This window comes from Bos taurus, chromosome 19 (assembly GCF_002263795.3).
Source record: "Bos taurus isolate L1 Dominette 01449 registration number 42190680 breed Hereford chromosome 19, ARS-UCD2.0, whole genome shotgun sequence".
NCBI classification, from domain to species: Eukaryota; Metazoa; Chordata; class Mammalia; order Artiodactyla; family Bovidae; genus Bos; species Bos taurus.
This window is the reverse complement of record NC_037346.1, coordinates 46,238,069-46,257,439: the sequence shown is the minus strand read 5'-3', so window position 1 is coordinate 46,257,439 and position 19,371 is coordinate 46,238,069. Positions and strand designations below refer to the sequence as shown.

At 37.1% G+C, this 19,371-nt stretch overlaps 1 protein-coding gene across 8 annotated transcripts in view; it reads left to right on the top strand.

Moving 5' to 3' along the window:
* CDC27 (cell division cycle 27) overlaps positions 1 to 19,371 on the top strand; it is a 57,784-nt gene that overhangs the window by 4,252 nt on the left and 34,161 nt on the right. For all 8 annotated transcript variants that reach the window (XM_010816379.4, XM_005220915.5, XM_005220914.5 and 5 more), the window contains 3 exon segments: positions 8,519 to 8,594; positions 17,189 to 17,336; positions 18,611 to 18,736. In XM_010816379.4, the coding sequence (XP_010814681.1) occupies positions 8,519 to 8,594; positions 17,189 to 17,336; positions 18,611 to 18,736 (350 nt within the window).

Genomic DNA, 19,371 nt, shown 5'->3' with positions numbered 1-19,371 from the left:
TCACTGATGAATTTTCAGCTGGAGGTTGACATACTCTGATATAGATGTTAAGATCTCTGGCTACTGTATGTGAAAGATCAGGGAAGAAGAAGGCAAGAATAAATACAGTCTTAAGATGACGGTGCAGTTCAGTTGCTCAGTCGTGTCCAACTCTTTGCGACCCCATGAACTGCAGCACACCAGGCCTCCCTGTCCATCACCAACTCCCGGAGACCACCCAAACTCATGTCCACTGAGTAGGTGATGCCATCCAACCATCTCATCTTCTGTCGTCCCCTTCTGCCCTCAATCTTTCCCAGCTTCAGGGTCTTTTCAAATGAGTCAGCTGTTCGCATCAGGTGGCCAAAGTATTGGAGTTTCAGCTTCAACATCAGACCCTCCAATGAAAACCCAGGGCTGATCTCCTTTAGGATGGACTGGTTGGATCTCCTTACAGCCCAAGGGACTCTCAAGAGTCTTCTCCAACACCACAGTTCAAAAGCATCAATTCTTCGGCTCTCTGCTTTCTTTATAGTCCAACTCTCACATCCATACATGACCACAGGAAAAACCATAGCCTTGACTAGACGGACCTTTGTTGGCAAAGTAATGTCTCTGCTTTTTAATGTGCTGTCTAGGTTGGTCATAACTTTCCTTCTAAGGAGTAAGCGTCTTTTAATTTCATGGCTGCAATCACCATCTGCAGTGATTTTGGAGCCCATAAAAATAAAGTCAGTCACTCTTTCCACTCTTGCCCCATCTATTTGCCATGAGGTGATGGGACCAGATGCCATGATCTTAGCTTTCTGAATGTTGAGCTTTACGCCAACTTTTTCACTCTCCTCTTTCAGTTTCATCAAGAGGCTCTTGAGTTCCTCTTCACTTTCTGCCATAAGGGTAGTGTCATCTGCGTATCTGAGGTTATTGATATTTCTCCCGTCAATCTTGATTCCAGCTTGTGCTTCCTCCAGTCCAGCGTTTCTCATGATATACTCTGCATATAAGTTAAATAAGCAGGGTGACAATATACAGCTTTGATGTACTCCTTTTCCTATTTGGAACCAGTCTGTTGTTCCATGTCCAGTTCTAACTGTTGCTTCCTGACCTACATACAGGTTTTTCAAGAGGCAGGTCAGGTGGTCTGGTATTCCCATCTCTTTCAGAATTTTCCACAGTTTATTGTGATCCACACAGTCAAAGGCTTTGGCATAGTCAGTAAAGCAGAAATAGATGTTTTTCTGGAACTCTCTTGCTTTTTCGATGACCCAGCAGATGTTGGCAATTTGATCTCTGGTTCCTCTGCCTTTTTCAAAACCAGCTTGAACATCAGGAAGTTCACGGTTCACGTATTGCTGAAGCCTGGCTTGGAGAATTTTGAGCATTACTTTACTAGCGTGTGAGATGAGTGCAATTGTGCGGTAGTTTGAACATTCTTTGGCATATCCTTTCTTTGGGATTGGTAACCTATACTAAAGTGGTAGCAGTGGAATAGGAAAGAGGTAGATGAGTTCAAGAGATATTTGGAGGTAGAATCAATGCGTCATGGAAATTGATCATTTGTGAGGGAATGAAGGACAGCTGCCTAGGTTTCATTTTGGGGGTAATGTTTAATAAATGGAGAATTCTTTGCAGGGAAAACAAATTTGAAGGAGGACCATTAAGATACTTGTGAAACCAACCAGTAGAAAAGTAGATATATAACTTCTCATCTTTTGAGGGGTCCAGTCTTTTTGGGAAGATAAATATGCTTAACGGGAGGAACTGATACAAGTCAGTATGTACATGTTTGCACAGATAATAGTAAATTCAGTAAAGAGAGATCCTTGTGGACTGGAAAAATGGAAAAGGTTTCTGGAAGGAGTAGAACTTAGAGCTTTAGAAAGTCAAAAGGGTTTGAGTTGGTAGAGGAGAATATGCTTGGCACAGAATGGCATGAGCAAAAGCCCAAAGTTGAAAATGGTGCTCAGGAACAAGAAAACAATAAAAATTATAGCCTTGTCTAGAATGGGAATTGAGAACAGAAAAGATAAGGTTTTGCTAGTCAGGTAGAATCAGGTTACAAGGGGACTTAACATCCAGGCTGAGGAGTTTAGATTTAATTTGTTGGTAAAATAGCCATTATAAGTTTTTGAATAGAAAAATTATAATGAAAGCACTGCTTGGGAAAAAATTAATCTGGTGCTATTGGGAAGGTGGCACAAGGCAAGACTTAGGGAGAATACAGGCTAGTAAGTTACACAGTAGTGGACATCAGGGTTTATCAGTCTTGGCACTATTGATGTTTTCAGCAAGCTAATTTTTTGTTGTGGGGATATTGTCCTGTGTTTTGTAGTGTCCTTGCCGTCTACCTGCTATATGCCCACTCCATTTGTGACAAACAAAATGCCCCCTAGACATTACTACATGTCCTTTGTGGGACAAAATAACTGAGAACTATTGATGTAGACCTGAAGTAAATTAGCGTTCAAGAAATTACACTCTAATGTATAGTAGGAAAATTCCAAAGTGATTTTTTTTCTTCATACCTTCTTATGTTGTCCATTTTTTTTTAATGGTCTAAAAGAAGACACCTATTTTCTTTTTTGAAAAAAAACAAGAATGACACAATCTAGGTGGTCATATTTAAGTCTGAGTTAGTTGTACAATTTACAGAGGTTTGTTTATATTTAAAATAATATTTCATATTTAAGAAGAGCAACAAGGAGAAGGAACTTTGCCATTTAATTTCTGTGGTGTTGATTTAATTATCTTTAAAAGTCAGTGTGGCCTAGAACTGACTCGTTAGTTTAATCAGCAAAATTTCTCTTTTAACCTTATTTGGGGGCTCAGTGATGGTGCTCAGTTTGGCTTCATAACCTTTAGCAGCATTTCTTCCATCTGGCTTTAATTTGTAGAACACCTGAAGTGATGCACTGAGTGTTATTCTTTTAGGGGCAGGTTTACACCAGCAGTTGAGCAAGGGAAGGGATGAATGGGGGCAGGGGGCGGGGATGGGGGGGGCGGGGCCCAGCGGATAGTCGCTAATCTTAGCCCTGCCTGTCATCAGCTACCAATTTGTCATGCTTTAGAGAATAGTTCATTCCCCACTCCATTCCCCCAGAAGATACATACTGTCACTCACATGCTTGAGCAGAGTGTAATGGGAGCTATATGTGTCAAGTTTCACTTCCAGGATGTGTGCGAGTTTTTACTGGCTGCCTTCATGATCACTTTCTGACCCCCTTAAGAATTGGTGATAAAGGAATGATTTTATTCTGAGCAAAACTTGATTTTAAATCAGAAATGGATAGTACTCTTAAATATGATACTTCTACTTCTTTACTTTTGAAAAGAAAGAAACTCAAAAATTCTAGGGCTTTTTGGCCATAGTATTTACGTGCCAGATTTTCCTGGTAAGCAGTAGCAATGACGATGACAGAGCTGGTGAATCAATCATTGGGTCTTTTGTGAATTGTGTGTTACAAAATCAACAATTGTGGCATATATGGGAGGCATTATATAATACAAACTATCAATTATACCTGTAGAATTTGTTAATCTTAAGAGCTGGAAAAGGAAAAGGTTTTTAGGTACGTAATGTGTGCCAGTCAATATACTAGAAGCACCATATCATTTCATTTAATCTACACAAGTCCAAAAATAGAGTTCCACTTTTCAGATGAGAAAATTGAGGCTGAGAAAAGTTAAATAATTCCCCAAAGTCTCACTGCTGAAGTCCTGGAATACAAGTTTGAACACAGGTCTCCAACATCAAATTGTGGATCTGTTCTTTCTACTCTCGGTGTTCTTTCAGTAGGTTCTTAGGAAATCCCCATATTTTATAAAGGAGTACTTAGGTGGCAATTATTTGTGTTAGAAACAGAGTTCTATGTACCACAGAGTTTGTTTCAAGATTTCCAGAGATCCTTAACTATTGGATGTATAATAATATAGAGAAATTTAAGACTAACGTGTAAAATGCTAGCAATGGGAGGACAGCAAAAAGTCAAAGATCGTTTGTTTATTCATTCATTGTACATTAGTTAAGCACCTACTTAAAAAGTATATACTTTTGGGAGTATCCAGTGAGCAAAACCAGATGTAGTCCCTACCTTTCTAGAGTTTATATTATAGTGAGGAAGATGTTACTCATATAATCTCTTAAATATGTGTAAAATCACAACAGTGAGAAATACTGCAAAGGAAAGGTACTTGGTGTTATCAGAGTGTATAAGAATGCCTAAGCTCATCTGGGTATCCTATAAAAAACCTTCCCTGGAAAAGAAGGAAGTCCAAAGGATGACTAGAATTAGCATAGATTGAAGGAAAGGAGGGAGTATGCCAGGCAAAATGGACTGTGTATAAAGGACCTGTGGCAGAAGGATAACGTGGCAGATTTGAGGAGCTGAAAGAAGGTCATCGTGCTAACAGGGACAGCATGAGAAAACATGATACAAGATGAACGAAGAGGTAGGTACAGACTGTAGCACACTGCCAGTTCTGTGGCTTGCCTTTTATTGCCAAGGACAGTCAGAAGCCACTGAAGGATTTTAAGTAAAGATCAGATCTGACTTGTGAAAAACTCATAGGAAGAGAAAATGAATCATAGGGTAGAAAAGAATTCAGAGGGGCTAAATAAGACACTGTTAAAGACACTTTTTCCACAGGGAAAAAGTGGTCTGACTTTAAAAGTAAATGTTTATTGAGTTTCTTCCTTTCACTATTATTACAGTTTCCTAATTTAAATGAGTATATTTGAAAGATACCTATAGGCATAGTTCCAGAACCCTAGGTCATCTGTGGTCTGGTAAAACACCAAAAGGCCAGATTAGTTCTTTAGGGGGTTTAGAATTTAACCAGGCATTGTGCTAAGCTTATCTCAGAGGTAAGTGTTTTTATCCTTATTTTACAGGCGATTAAAGCTAAAGCTCAGAGAATTGACTTAGTCGTCTAGATTAATGTCAGAGGAATCTTTTTTTATCTGCCTTAGATTGAGGTGTGGGGATCATATTAAGCATTCAATAAATAATTGAGTCAAATTAAATTTAAATATGTTTTTAACTGTTGTTTTTTGAATACCTTTTAACTACCTTTGGTGTGTTGTAGTATAGAGGAAAAGTAAATTAGATAGCAGTGATTCTGTAGTACGTTTAAAACCTATTCTTATTATGTTCACTCCTTGCTAATGCCACATATTTTTGTTCTAAGGCTCAGCTACCCAACTGTTTGATAAAAAAAAAGCATGATGATAGTGACCAGATACTTGCCTATAGAATAATACCTGACTTATTCATAATTTCTCATTGTCAGTAGAGACCTGAAAAAAATTCAAAATGTTAAGGCTTTGTGCAGCCCACCCAAAGAAGTTGATTTTCTCAAATTGGTTAAATATTAATTTTTTACTGCAATCAGGATCATATAGCAAGGTAAATGATCAATAAATGTTTACCAAATGGATGAATACTTTGTTTCAAAAAGTGGTAGGCATATTGAATAAGATAAGGAAAACGATCTAAGTAGTATGGAAACACGATCTCAGTTCAGTCGCATCGGACTCTTTGAGACCCCATCTACTGCAGCACACCAGGCCTCCCTGTCTATCACCAACTCCTGGAGTTTGTTCAAACTCATGTCCATTGAGTCGGTGATGCCATCCAACCATCTCATCCTCTGTCTTCCCCTTCTCCTCCTGCCTTCAATCTTTCCCAGCTTCAGGGTCTTTTCAAATGAGTCAGTTCTTCGCATCAGGTGGCCAAAGTGTTGGAGTTTCAGCTTCAGCATTAGTCCTCTTAATGAATATTCAGGACTGATTTCCTTTAGGATGGACTGGTTGGATCTCCTTGCAGTCCAAAGGACTCTCAAGAGTCTTCTCCAACACCACAGTTCAAAGGCACCAATTCTTCGGCGCTCAGCTTGAAAAACCATAGCTTTGACTAGATGGACCTTTGTTGGCAAAGTAATGTCGCTGCTTTTTAGTATACTCTCTAGGTTGGTCATAACTTTTCTTCCAAAGAGCAAGCATCTTTTAATTTCATGGCTGCAGTCACCATCTGCAGTGATTTTGGAGCCCCCCAAAATAAAGTCTGTCACTGTTTCCATTGTTTCCCCATCTATTTGCCATGAAGTGATGGGACCAGATGCCATGATCTTAGTTTTTTGAATGTTGAGTTTTAAGCCAACTTTTTCACTCTCCTCTTTGACTTTCATCAAGAGGCTCTTTAGTTCTTTGCTTTCTGCCATAAGGATGGTGTCATCTGCATATCTGAGGTTATTGATATTTCTCCTGGCAATCTTGATTCCAGCTTGTGCTTCATCCAGCCCAGCGTTTCTCATGATGTACTCTACATATAACGTGATCTAGGCTACTATTAACCGGAAAAATCTGGTTATCTTTCAGGTATTTATAGGTCACACCACTAAAATATTATTACCCCCAAATCTGATGTATTCTAACTGCTAAGTTGGACTGACCTGTATCTGCTTACCAGATTCTTGATTCCTTTATAACGTTTTACTTACCTGTATCAAGGAAGAAACCACTAGATGTTACTTTGTATTATTTTATATTGCCAACAATGATTTAATCATGTTAGTAAATTTAATTATAGTAGGAATATTTTATATTTTACCTCCATATTGGGTTACTAAAAGTTTGTAGGTCAGTAAGTGGAAATTAGATTCAGAGTTTTAAAACACTTATTCAACAAGCATTTATTGAGCATTCACTATGTTTAAAGACAATTATCTAGGATAATTAGGGAAATAACCACTTAAGTAGGATAACCAGGGAATTATAGAGAAAAAGAGAATCTGACTTTTACCCACAGAAGTTGCAGCCTAGTTTATCAAACAATATATATGACTAAATCTAATAAACAGCTTGATATATTTTTTTGAAGTAGAGACAGAATTTTCTGGGACCTCATAGGATGGAGTCATTAATATTGCATGGGATAGATCAGTGAAAGGAAGATACCATGTAAGCTGAATTTTGAAGAAGACGTATTTCACGAGGTAGAAGTTAAAGGACAGCCCAAACAGTACTTTGAAATGTGAAAGTACAGCTGATGTTTAGGCACTGATGCAGGCCTTTTCTGGTTCTAGACCATAGGCAGCTTTGGTGAGAGATGAGCAACAGCTGAAAAGGGATAATGAAGGCCCAAAGGAATTTGAATGGTTTACTAAGGAGTTTGTACTTTATTCTGTAGCTGTTTATTGTGTAAACTTTGTGGGACCATCCAGGAGGAATCATTAGGAAGTTTTGATCAGGGATGAAGACATGAAAATGATGATGGCAGCATCTGAAATTTATTGACTAGTTATTAGGTATATGCAAGGAACCAGTGTGTACTTTATTGGAGTCTTTATGTTTTAAATGAAGAAACTAAGACTTAGGAAACATTGTTACCTGCCCAAGACACAGAACTAGTAAGTCATGGAACATGAATTTGAGCTCCTGTCCAAACTCAGGATTTCTGGGATAGGATGGATTACATTACAGCCTACAGGCAGGAAGACCACTTAGGGAACTACAAGTTTAGAGAAAAGATTCAGTTACAGACTGGGACTAGAAAAAAGGGGGATAAGACCCTAGGTACTTTTCTTTAGGTACAGTTCAGTTCAGTTCAGTCGCTCAGTCGTGTCAGACTCTTTGCGACCCCATGAATCGCAGCACACCAGGCCTCCCTGTCCATCACGAACCCCCGGAGCTCACTCAGACTCACGTCCATCGAATCAGTGATGCCATCCAGCCATCTCATCCTCTGTCGTCCCCTTCTCCTCCTGCCCCAATCCCTCCCAGCAGCAGGGTCTTTTCCAATGAGTCAACTCTTCGCATGAGGTAGCCAAAGTACAGTTCTGTAAATGATGGTTAAATTCACTAACCAAACTAAAAGATTTAAAATCTTTTAAATCCATGATGAACCTAAATTGAATTACCAGTGCAATAGTTATTTCATATATACTTAGCCAACATATATGACCTTGTATGAGCTTCCAAGATGGCACCAGTGGTAAAGAATCTGCCTGCCAATGAAGAAGATGTAAGGGGTGCGGGTTCAATCCCTGGATCCGGAAGATCTTCTGGAGGAAGGCATGGCACTCCAGGAGTATTCTTTCCTGAAGAATCTCATGGACAGAGGAGCCTGGCAAGCTATGGTCCATAGAGTTGCACAGTGAGACATGACTGAAGCAACTTAGCCTGCACACAGAGGCCTCCAGTTTAGAAAGCTTTATGAAGTTGATATTATTAAAGCTGGGTCTACAAGGATGTACAATTTATAAGAGTAGGTAGATGAAGGAGCCCACGCTCCTCAAGGAAGGAAAAGGAAATACAAAGACACAGAGGTCTAAAAGTTCATGGAGAATTAAGTGAGTAAATTCAAATGTTAGGAGCCATACTGTGAAGAGCCTCATCTAATAGGTTACAGAGTTTACACTGTGGATATTGAGGTTTTATTACTTAAATTAGATGTGTTGATTTGAGTATTACATGCAAGGCTCTGTGCTAAGAGTTACTGTGAAACTGTATATTTATGTTTTTTTTTCCCTCTATTTACAGGCTGCTATATGGCAAGCACTAAACCACTATGCTTACAGAGATGCAGTTTTCCTAGCAGAGCGACTGTATGCAGAAGGTTTGTAATCTCTTCCTTTCCAAGAACCATAAAAGAATAAAATACATGGAATTTCGTCACTTCTTAGGACTGTAACAAGATTCTGGGTATCACTTTTTTTTTTTTTCGGCTCTTCCTCAAGGCATGTGGGATCTTAGTTCCCCAACCAGGGATGGAACCGTGCCCCCTGCATTGAAAGCACAGAGTTTTAACCACTGGACCACCAGGAAAGTCCCATGGGTATTACTCTTGTTTTTTTTTTTTTTTTTTTTTTTTTAAATTAGATTTTTGCTAAAGTTGGTGTATTTTATTTTTTTTTTTCCCCAATTTTATTTTATTTTTAAACTTTACATAATTGTATTAGTTTTGCCAAATATCAAAATGAATCCGCCACAGGTATACATGTGTTCCCCATCCCAAACCCTCCTCCCTCCTCCCTCCCCATACCATCCCTCTGGGCCGTCCCAGTGCACCAGCCTACTCTTGTTTTATCTTTATGATTGACACTAGTTCATAAAAATTTTTTCCCAGTATCTGTGTAGCTTTTTATATGCTACTTTTAGTAACTATGTAGACTTGCTTTGGATTTTGCCCTATGGTTTACTTAATCATGTTCCAGTCTTTAGGTATTTTTTTCTTTTTTTTTTTAGAGTCTATATTCTGTGGTTTAGAGCATGGATTTTAAGCCTTCAGCCTTAGTACAAACCCTAACCCTTAAACATTCTGTAGTATACCTTGGGCAAGCTATTTAACGTTTGAGTATTTCAGATTTCTCATCTGTAAAATAAAGGTAATTATTGTCTCTTGGAATTGAAAAATGAAATAATATATTTAAAGCACTTGGCATGGCCTTCTGGCACTGTAATAAATTCAACATCAGCTGGTATTAGTGGGGTTTTTTGTGTGTCACTGATTATTATAATCTTCATAAGATGCTTCCCAGGTGGTACTAGTAGTAAAGAACCTCCCTGCCTACGCAGGAGACATAAGAGATGTGGATCTGATCCCTGGGTCAGGAAGATCCCCTGGAGGAAGAAACGGCAGCCCACTCCAGTACTCTTGCCTGAAGAATCCCGTGGACAGTGGAGCCTGGCAGGCTACAGTCCATGGGTCTCAAAGAGTCAGGCACGACTGAAGTGACTTAGCACATTAGCAAAAATGCTAAGATAATTATGTACAGCTTTGTCATTTTCCTTGTGTTATGTACTCTAGGATAGAATTTACAAGTCAAAGTAGGTGGTGGTTGTCATTTAGTCGCTAAGTTGTCTCCGACTCTTTTTGCGACTCCATAGACTGTATAGCCTGTCGGGCTCCTCTGTCCATGGGATTTCCAGGCAAGAATACTGGAGTGGGTTACCATTTCCTTCTCCAGGGGATATTCCTGACCCAGGGATCGAACCCATGTCTCCTGCATTGGCAAGTGGATTCTTTACCCACTGAGGCAGAAGGAAAGCCCTATACAAGTCAAAATGCGTGAGCAGTTCTACGTCAAATTACTTTTGCCTGGTTGATAACCCAGCAGAGAGACTTGTGATAATCACTGTGTCACCAATAGTATAAGACTTCCTTCATGGCCCTATCAGTATCAGACTTACTGTTATAATGTGTTTTTGCTTACTAGAAAATTGTGAAGTATTTTGTCTTCCTTTTTATAATTCTGAAGGATGCTGGGTATTTTCTCAAGTGTTAGTTTTACAATTATTCCTGTTTCTGTGAACTCTATCTTTGTTTATTGCATATTTGCCCCAGATTGTTTGCTTTTTAATCTTAATTCTGTTGATTTTTATAATCTAATCTTTTAAATTTTATTTAGTAGCTTTATCATTTAAACTTTCTCCTGTTGCTCCAGTAGCTGGAAGAATTGTCATTTTTCTATAACTCAAGAAATATATAGTTCTTGGTAATTTAAAAAGTTTTTAAAAATGTATCATAGTGTTATTACTTAAATTAGTCAGTGTTATTTATTAAATGCTTTTTTCCCTCCCATGTGGTATTTTATGTGGTTTTGTGTTAAATTTTTTTTTAAACATTCTACTCTGTTCCCAGAACCTCTCCTCTCTTTCATCAGTTGATTTTCTATTTTTAACTCAATATCATACTATTTTATTATTAACACTTTATTATATTGTCTTTTAACATCTAATAAGGCCTGTCTCCATCATTTTTTCCCCCGTTTCATTCTTTGGTAGGAATACCCTTTTTTTAATTCTTTCATTTTATGTGTGTATTTCATTAATGTTTTGAAATTTCACAAATATTTTGGTCAGTGCTCTCCTGAAACCATATAAGTCTATGAGTTAATTTAGGAAGTATTATTATCTTACTATACTATAACTGTCTTATCTAGAAACAGTGCTGCCTTCTTACTCCAGTGTTTAAATCAATTTTCCCACTTATTGAATAACCTCCCATTGGATTACTTACCAAAAGTTTTTTTATGATTGTAGGTAAGTTTTATTTTTGTGTGTCTGCAGGAACTAGTAATGGAACCTTTCTGCTCAGTTATATGATTTTACTCTAAAAAAGTGCTTCGTAACTGAACTGCAGGCATAGAAGGTAGATATTAGGGGTTTGCTAGACATGTGTCAATGGAGAAGGCAATGGCACCCCACTCCAGTACTCTTGCCTTGAAAATCCCATGGACGGAGGAGTCTGGAAGGCTGCAGTCCATGGGGTCGCTGAGGGTCGGACATGACTGAGCGACTTCACTTTCACTTTTCACTTTCATGCATTGGAGAAGGAAATGGCAACCCACTCCAGTGTTCTTGCCTGGAGAATCCCAGGGGTGGGGGAGCCTGGTGGGCTGCCGTCTATGGGGTCACACAGAGTCGGACACAACTGAAGTGACTTAGCAGCTTAGCAGCAGCAGACATGTGTCAAAAAAGGACAAGGGATAAGAACATTAAAGAATATAGACAAGATGTGGACCAGGAAATGTAAACTACAGAGGAAAGTTAACTCAGGGATTGATAAATAAGAGGATTTAGGAGAGGTACTGGAAATCCAGATGAAGTTGAATTGGTAGATGTATGGAAATAACATAGGAGAGGAAGACTATGAATGAGGTGCAGAATTCTTTTATTAATGAAGCAGAATGTCTTGAATTTAGTAACCAAGAGTTAAAAGGGGAAGATATGCATCTCACCAGCAAGGAATTTCACAAAAGAGCAAAGGATGCTACTTGGAAATAAACAGCTGGGAGAAGCAAGGAGGAAGCCACGCTGGCCCTGGGGCCGGAGGGACTAGCATCCCTTTGAGAGAGCTGTCAGGTCCTCGGGAAGGAGAGGCATTCTTGAGGAAAGTTGGGAAGGTCTATGGAGCAGAAGTCTTAGGTCCAAATGAAAAGATTAAGAAAAGTGAGAGCCTTACAAAGAAGGTGATATGACAGATTGCCCAACTCTGCAAATAAAAGCAAGGTTTATTGTGGACAATCTACTTACATATATTTTCAGTGATACCTAAGCAGCCCTCATGTTTTCCTGACTTATACTTTTTCTTTTTTAGTTTGTTAACATTAAGCAGTTTCTAGTTAGTTTCCAAAAGTTTGCAAATTAGTGGTTTCAAATTTAGATGATCGGATTTTCCCATAGAGTTGAGGCAGGATTCCAGATTAATCCACATAAAACTGTTTAATCCACTTTCTATCTGTTTCTAATAAAGTGCTTAACTCTTGGAAAGTTGCTCATTGTTAGTTTCTCTCAATATGAAACCTAACTACTCTTGACTGTATTTCTTTGAAGTGCAGTGGAAGTGCAATGGGAGCAGATACTATTCCAGCTCAATAATAATCACAGTACCTTCTAGTATTTATGGATTTCTTACTGTGTACTAGGTACTCTGAGTACTTAATACTTATTCTTTATTTAGTCTTCAACAGCTCCATAAAATAGACATTGCTATTACCATTTTAGAAATGAAGAAACTAAGACCATTGTTCACCAGGTTTTACCTGTCTTAATGATTAATGGGCCAGGTGTAGAAATTGCATTGAGTACAGCGCTTTCTGTAAATTTGGCTTAGCTGAAGAGAGCTTAATCAGAGTAAAAGATTCAGCATCTGATTCTCTTCTCTGTCTTAGCCATTATAGTGAGAGCCCAAATTCACAGAAATATGTGACTGCAAATGGCAACATTAAAAAAAATTATTTCTAGTTATGTTAAGGTAATCATTGAAGGAAGTTGTCCAAATACTACTAAAAATATGGCATATTGTATCATTTTTAGGCCATTACTAGTGGAAAATTTTATAAATATATCTTGTCGCTAGAAATTCAAGTCACTTTGTCATATGGGGGGACAAAAAGGATATCTGGCCCATTGGCCTATTCTTTTACTGTCATAGTTAAATTATTACTGATGAAAAAGATGATGCTATTTTAAAAAAATATTCTTTTATTTTTATTTATTTATTGGCCACGCCATGCCACTTGCAGGATCTCAGTTCCGTAACCAGGGATTGAACCCTAGACCACATTCGGGGAGTGAAAGCCCAGAATCCTAACCACTAGGCACCAGGGAACTCCTAATGCTGTTTTTTAAAATCATTATAGTTTTCATTTTCATTATGTGTTAGTGAACTAAGACTCTGGTCTTCCCAATGATCTTTTTAAATCCAAGGCTCAGCTATTTCATTGCATCAATCAGATGTTTCACATAATTATCACATATATCAAACTCAATTCATGCAAAACTGGATTCATAATGTTCCCACCCTATTCTAAAACACCACTGTGTCTCAGTAAAAAAGCCTTCTTATTAATTTTCCTGTGTTTAGTCTTTCCTGCTGCTTTGATTTCCCCTCTCCCAAATCAACCCCATTCTCTTTACCTTGTAAAATCCTTTAGAGATGTATAATAGCTATAAAAATTTATCCCTAAATCTTTACACAGTTTGCATAGTCCTATATGATCTGGCCATCTGCTTTCTCCTTATGTATTGCCATTTCCTTTTAAAATTTCCACCAGCCTTCTTACCTGTGGTGTATTTACAACAATCATGTTTTCAAAGTATTTAAAAATATTAACCCCCATTATCTATAAGTATAAAACCAGTTAGTACTGAAATTTAGGGTGTGAACACACATGAGGAAAATAAAAATTCAGAATAGTATTAAAATACTGAAGTTGTATATATAGATGAAGTGTTCAACAACAGAAATGACTCTGAAAAGGGTAGAATGAATCTTGCATCATATGTAAAGTATAGCACCCAGGCATTTGAAATCAGTCAGCAAAAAAGTGGTAAGATAGAATCACTTGAGTTTGTGGCTGAACATTACGTATGTATACCCCATGTAAATATCAGATGACTAGTCAGGTATTGTAAATTTAGAAGGTCAATAATAATAATTTAATAATAGCACATGCAACTCTTACTATATATCAGGCACTATCCAAAGTTCTTACATATTAACTCATTTAATTCTAACAGCACTAAGTACTTAGAGGTAGGTATCACTGTGTCCTTATTTTACAGATGAAAAAACTGAGGATGGGAGAAGTTAACTTGCCCTGAGTCACATAGCTAATAAGTGATAGTATGGAAATCCAAACTAAAGCAGTTTGGCTCTAGTATCATTATTCTAATCCATGTGCTGTACTGTCTGTAGGTAATGTGAGAACTTGAAAGATACTCAAGATGAAATGTGTATCACAAATCATAAATGATTCCATAGGTGTTACACTCTTTGAATACTTAAAACTTAAGTGTTTGTGACAGGACAGCAAGCACAGTACTCTAACTTCTAAGGAGTTCTCTGTGGTATTTAGAGTTTATCAAGGCTAGATAAAGAGCACTCACCTCAACAAACATTTAAGTCTTACCACCACCGGTCCATTTTGTAAAAGGCTACATATAAATCAACATGAAGAAGAGGTGTCTACCTGGTTTAAAAGCACTGAGAAGCTAATTCATCTTCCCATTTGATGGCAGTGTGTCTGAAGGATGCAAGCTTAAGCTCCTCTTAATTATTTTGAGCTTATATTAAATGACCTACCCTATATTTGAAGCCCAACCTGTTTGTAAGAAGAGGAGTTTCAGTATTGTTCTGTAACTCATCTTTTTCACCTAACAATGCATTCTGAAAAAATTAAGGGTTTTTTTTGGACAACTGTGTTTAGTCATATGGATGTGCCTTGATTTAACTCATACATGATTGATTTATCAGTATTAAGAGTGACTTTGTGGAATCAGTGTTTACTTTATTCCTGATTATAGAATACAGTCATCTCAGGGCCAACCGTGGGTTCTGCATCTGGAGATGCAACCAACTGCAGATGGAGAGCTCAGCTCCAGAGGATCGACTGTGTATTATGGACCATATAATTCCCAATCATATATTTTGATTAAGGCTCTTAATAAAAGATGGCAAATAAATGTCATGCAGACATTTATAGCTATTTCCAGATCCTGTTATTTTGTTCTCTGCACACTTATACTAGCAAAGCCATGATCAGCCTTAGTTTTTCTGAGTTTTGCACTTGAGGCAGCCACTGTCAGTCATTTGAAGTTACTGTTCCAGATAAAATCTATTCGTCAATACTCTTTCCTTTTTAGATTTATTATAGCCACTCACTGCTGGTTCACTAGCTATGTTTGGACTGTCAGTTTATTTCTGGGAAGCTTCAAAAACCCACCCCTTTCAGTCCATGTACTTCACGATCCTTCCAGTTCTCAATTTACTTCACTATCTTATAGTTTCATTAAGCTTAAGGTTTGATTAAACCTCTAATCTATAATCTCACTTAAACATAGTTGTTAAGTCATCATACTTCAAAAAAGTAATAGCACTATGACACTAAAATCATACACACAATATTTGGTATCTTTATGTTATTACGGAATTTTACCACAGTGAAAAATTAACCTAGATACACTCAGTGTTTGAAAACAAACATTTGATGAAGCACTTTCATGGCTCAAAGTTGAACTAGCTTTGGAGAGCCATTGTTTTTTGGTATAATAATTAGTTTTTAAATGCTTAATTTATTAGATGACAAGAAATCAGGCCCTTGCAAAATCTAGAAGAAATCACACTTTCTAACTTATGTGAATTAGCACTTGTAGTTCAATGAAATTAACAGTTTGTTCCCATTGCAATAGAGGTCCCCATTCATTTTTTTACTTCTGAATGATACCACTGTAGATCCTATTAACATCTGTACACTAAAATTCTTAGCATTTACTGCATGACATCTTATTGTACATTGTTTTTTATACTAGGGTTTTGTGAAAAATCATAAGATGGACCAGAGAAGTAGAGTTCTGTTGGTTTTTGCTTGTGCATATATGGCATACAACAACAGGAAAGAAAAAAAAATAACCTTTATAAAAGGAAAATTTCAAGCTACTTTTTTATCCCACATCTTTGAGTTAGCTTTTCAGAAAGATGTGACAAGTTTATCTGTACTTTAAATTTAGTGATTCGCAAAGTTTAGCATGCATCAGAATCACTTGAAGGGTCTATTACCACACAGATTGCTGGTCCCTACTCCCAGAATTACTGATTTTAGTGGGTCTGAGCTGAGATGGGGCCCGAGAACTTCATTTCTCACAAGCTCCATGTTGATCCTGGTATAGGGGGCCACACTTGGGGAATCACAGGCTTAAATGATTCCTTAGTCTCCTGATATTATTACATAACCCATTTTTAGAAGTACAGAACTTAAGAGTTTCCCTCTTTCTATCCTTACCTCTATAGACTCTCATCTGGGGACTTCCCTGGTGGTTAAGACTCTGTGCTTCTACTACAGTTGGCGAGGGTTTGATCCTGGTAGGGGAACTAAGATCCCACGTGTTGTGCATAGTGGCCAAAAAGGGAAAAAAAAAAAAAGACTCTCATCTGAATTGGTTGGGAGGTTGTGAGGATAGAAGAGGGGTGATGGTCAGTTTGGGAGAGAGTAAATAAAGGAGAAGAATGCTACATTTCATTAACCAGGCATTTCCTAATGTTAAAAGGAAAGAGGTTGATAAATAATTCAGCTCTTGCCATTAAAGAGCAGTTTAATTATTGTTACTGGACAAGTGTCAAGTCAGTCAATTCAATGTTTATATAGTGTGGGTATTCACAATTTAGAATTTTTTTTCCTTTATCTTAAATTATCTTGAATATAATCTACTATGTATTTGGTATTAGAAATAAGTGAGTTTTGTTTGTTTTCCAGTTTGGTCTTTGTTTAATGTAGAAATTTTCAGATTGATAATTAGGTTTATAATGCTGAGTTCCCCTCTCATGAAATTTGACTTCTGTCCTCTCAAAGGATCTCTCAGAAAAATACTACATAAAAATGATGCTTTTCTGATAGTCTGTTTAAGGGCAGTTGTATGCCTGTGTTTGGTCTTCTTAAGGGATTTACAGAGAATACTACAGTTGTCTTCATTGTATTATTTCCTTTTTTTCTTCCGGAAAGAAGGTAGTCAGGACTTGGGGAACTAACTTTTGTATCAGGAAAGTATTTCTCCTTAATTGAAATTTGAATCAATAAATTGTTTTTTGTATTGAATAACATGCCTAATTTTTTTCGTTATTGCTAAACTTGTTTACGTATCGCTAGATAAACAATAATTACCATTCAACGTACTGAATAACAGCCCTTTTTTTTTCATGTTTGTTCTTAGTACACTCAGAAGAAGCCTTGTTTTTACTGGCAACCTGTTATTACCGCTCAGGAAAAGCATATAAAGCATATAGACTTTTGAAAGGACACAGTTGTACTACACCGCAATGTAAATACCTGCTTGCAAAATGTTGTGTTGATCTCAGCAAGTAAGTTTCTAAATCTTTTCTACCTAATTTTGTTCTACTTAACTGTAGAATTCTGGATAAAATTCTTTTGATGGATTAGACTCTGACTCCCTTTCTCCCCTCTTGGTAGTAGAGTTTTGTCTATTACAGTAACTTTTGAAATGCTGCTGCCTAGTATTTTGTTATGGAGAGATTTTATTGGTATGGTATAAATAGAATTTAAATCGGGAGAAACCTAAGTTGTAACTAATTCCTATGATTTTGTAAAATGATTGTAATAAGCCTGAAAACCTAACTTCCCAGTTCACCTGAGATTAATGCTGCCTTGTGTCTAGACCGTTGTATAATTAGTTATTTGCCCTTCAAAATCATTCTTTTGGGCAACCATTACTCCTTTTAAACAAGGGGACAGATTTAGGAGAACACTTCTTTGGTATATGACAGCTCAACCAAGTCAGCTGTCCATATTCTGAATCTGGAGGCAGCTAGAGATTTAGGTAGTTATGTTCTGTCAGACTTTTTTCTGTGCTGTGATAAATGGAATAGTGGTAAAAGTGATTAAACAGATAACTGTAAAGCCTGTATATTTAGTTTATAGGTATACAGTCACAGGATTCAAATAAACCCCATTTACTTGATAGGTATACATTGAAAGGATATAAATAAACCCCATAAAGTCTCCATAGTCTGATAAGTATTTATTTGTCCAGTGTCTAATTGAAAACTTTTAAATTACAGCTAAAATATATATATATAAAATTTCTGAGACATTTGCTATTGAATTACTTCTACTCCAAAGATTCTAATGTTGAATTCTTTAAAATATATTTATTTAATTTGCCAGTTTCTTAAGACAGTTCTTACCTTAGACTTTCTTATCCCATTTATAAATATTTATAGTTTTTAAAAAATCCCACTGTTTCCCTACTTCAAAGAATAATAGAACTAAGAAGAACCACCAAATCTGTTAATGAAGCGCTGTTCATATTTTTCCCCCAGCGTAACAGTCTTCCATTTCTTTTGATGTGAGTAATGTGTATGTTGCTCAGACTAGATTTGTACATACAGACTAAAGGTAACTATTTCTGTTTTTAAAGGGTAAGACTGAAATTTTAAGATGGTAAATTCCCAATCTCCCAAATGATTCTTAATACATGTTTATTGCTATTCTAAAGGTACCATGAACTTTTTACTTTATCTACATAGTAAGAGGTACATTGGTAATGAAGAATGTCTTAACACACTGTGCTTTTTATATTGACTTTTTAAAAAATCTGTGAATGTGTGTTTTAAAGGCTTGCAGAAGGGGAACAGATCTTATCTGGTGGAGTGTTTAATAAGCAGAAAAGCCATGATGATATTGTTACTGAGTTTGGTGATTCAGCTTGCTTTACTCTTTCATTGTTGGGACATGTATATTGGTAAGTAAGAATGATTGAAATTATCAGAAAATTGTTTCTAGTACTATAATGAATTACTACTCAGCGATAAAGAGGAACAAACTACTGATAAACATGATACTTTGGGTGGATTTCAAGAGCATTATGGCAAGTGAAAAAAAGCCAATTTCAAAAATTTACATATTCTGTGATAGCATTAATAGAACATTATTGTTATGACACAGTTACAGTGATAGAGACAGATCAGTGGTTCTCAGACATGAGAGTTGGGGCAAGAGTACTGGGGCTGTAGAGAGGTAGCTAAAGGAGTTTGTTTGGGACTTTGGAACAGTTCTATATCCTGATTGTAGTGGTACTTACCCAAATATATACATGTGATAAAACTTCATAAAAACTATACACAAACAAATAAGTGCACGCAAAAACTGCTGAAATCCAAATTAAATCTGTGGTTTAGTTTACCGTATTATTGTGCTTAGTCACTCAGTCTTATCCGACTCTTTGCCACCCTATGGACTGCAGCCAGCCAGGCTCCTCTGTCCATGGGGATTCTACAGGCATGATATGGAGTGGTTTGCCTATCCCTTTTCCAGGGGATCTTCCCGACCCCAGGAATTGGACTGGAGTCTCCTGCATTGCAGATGGATTCTGTGCCA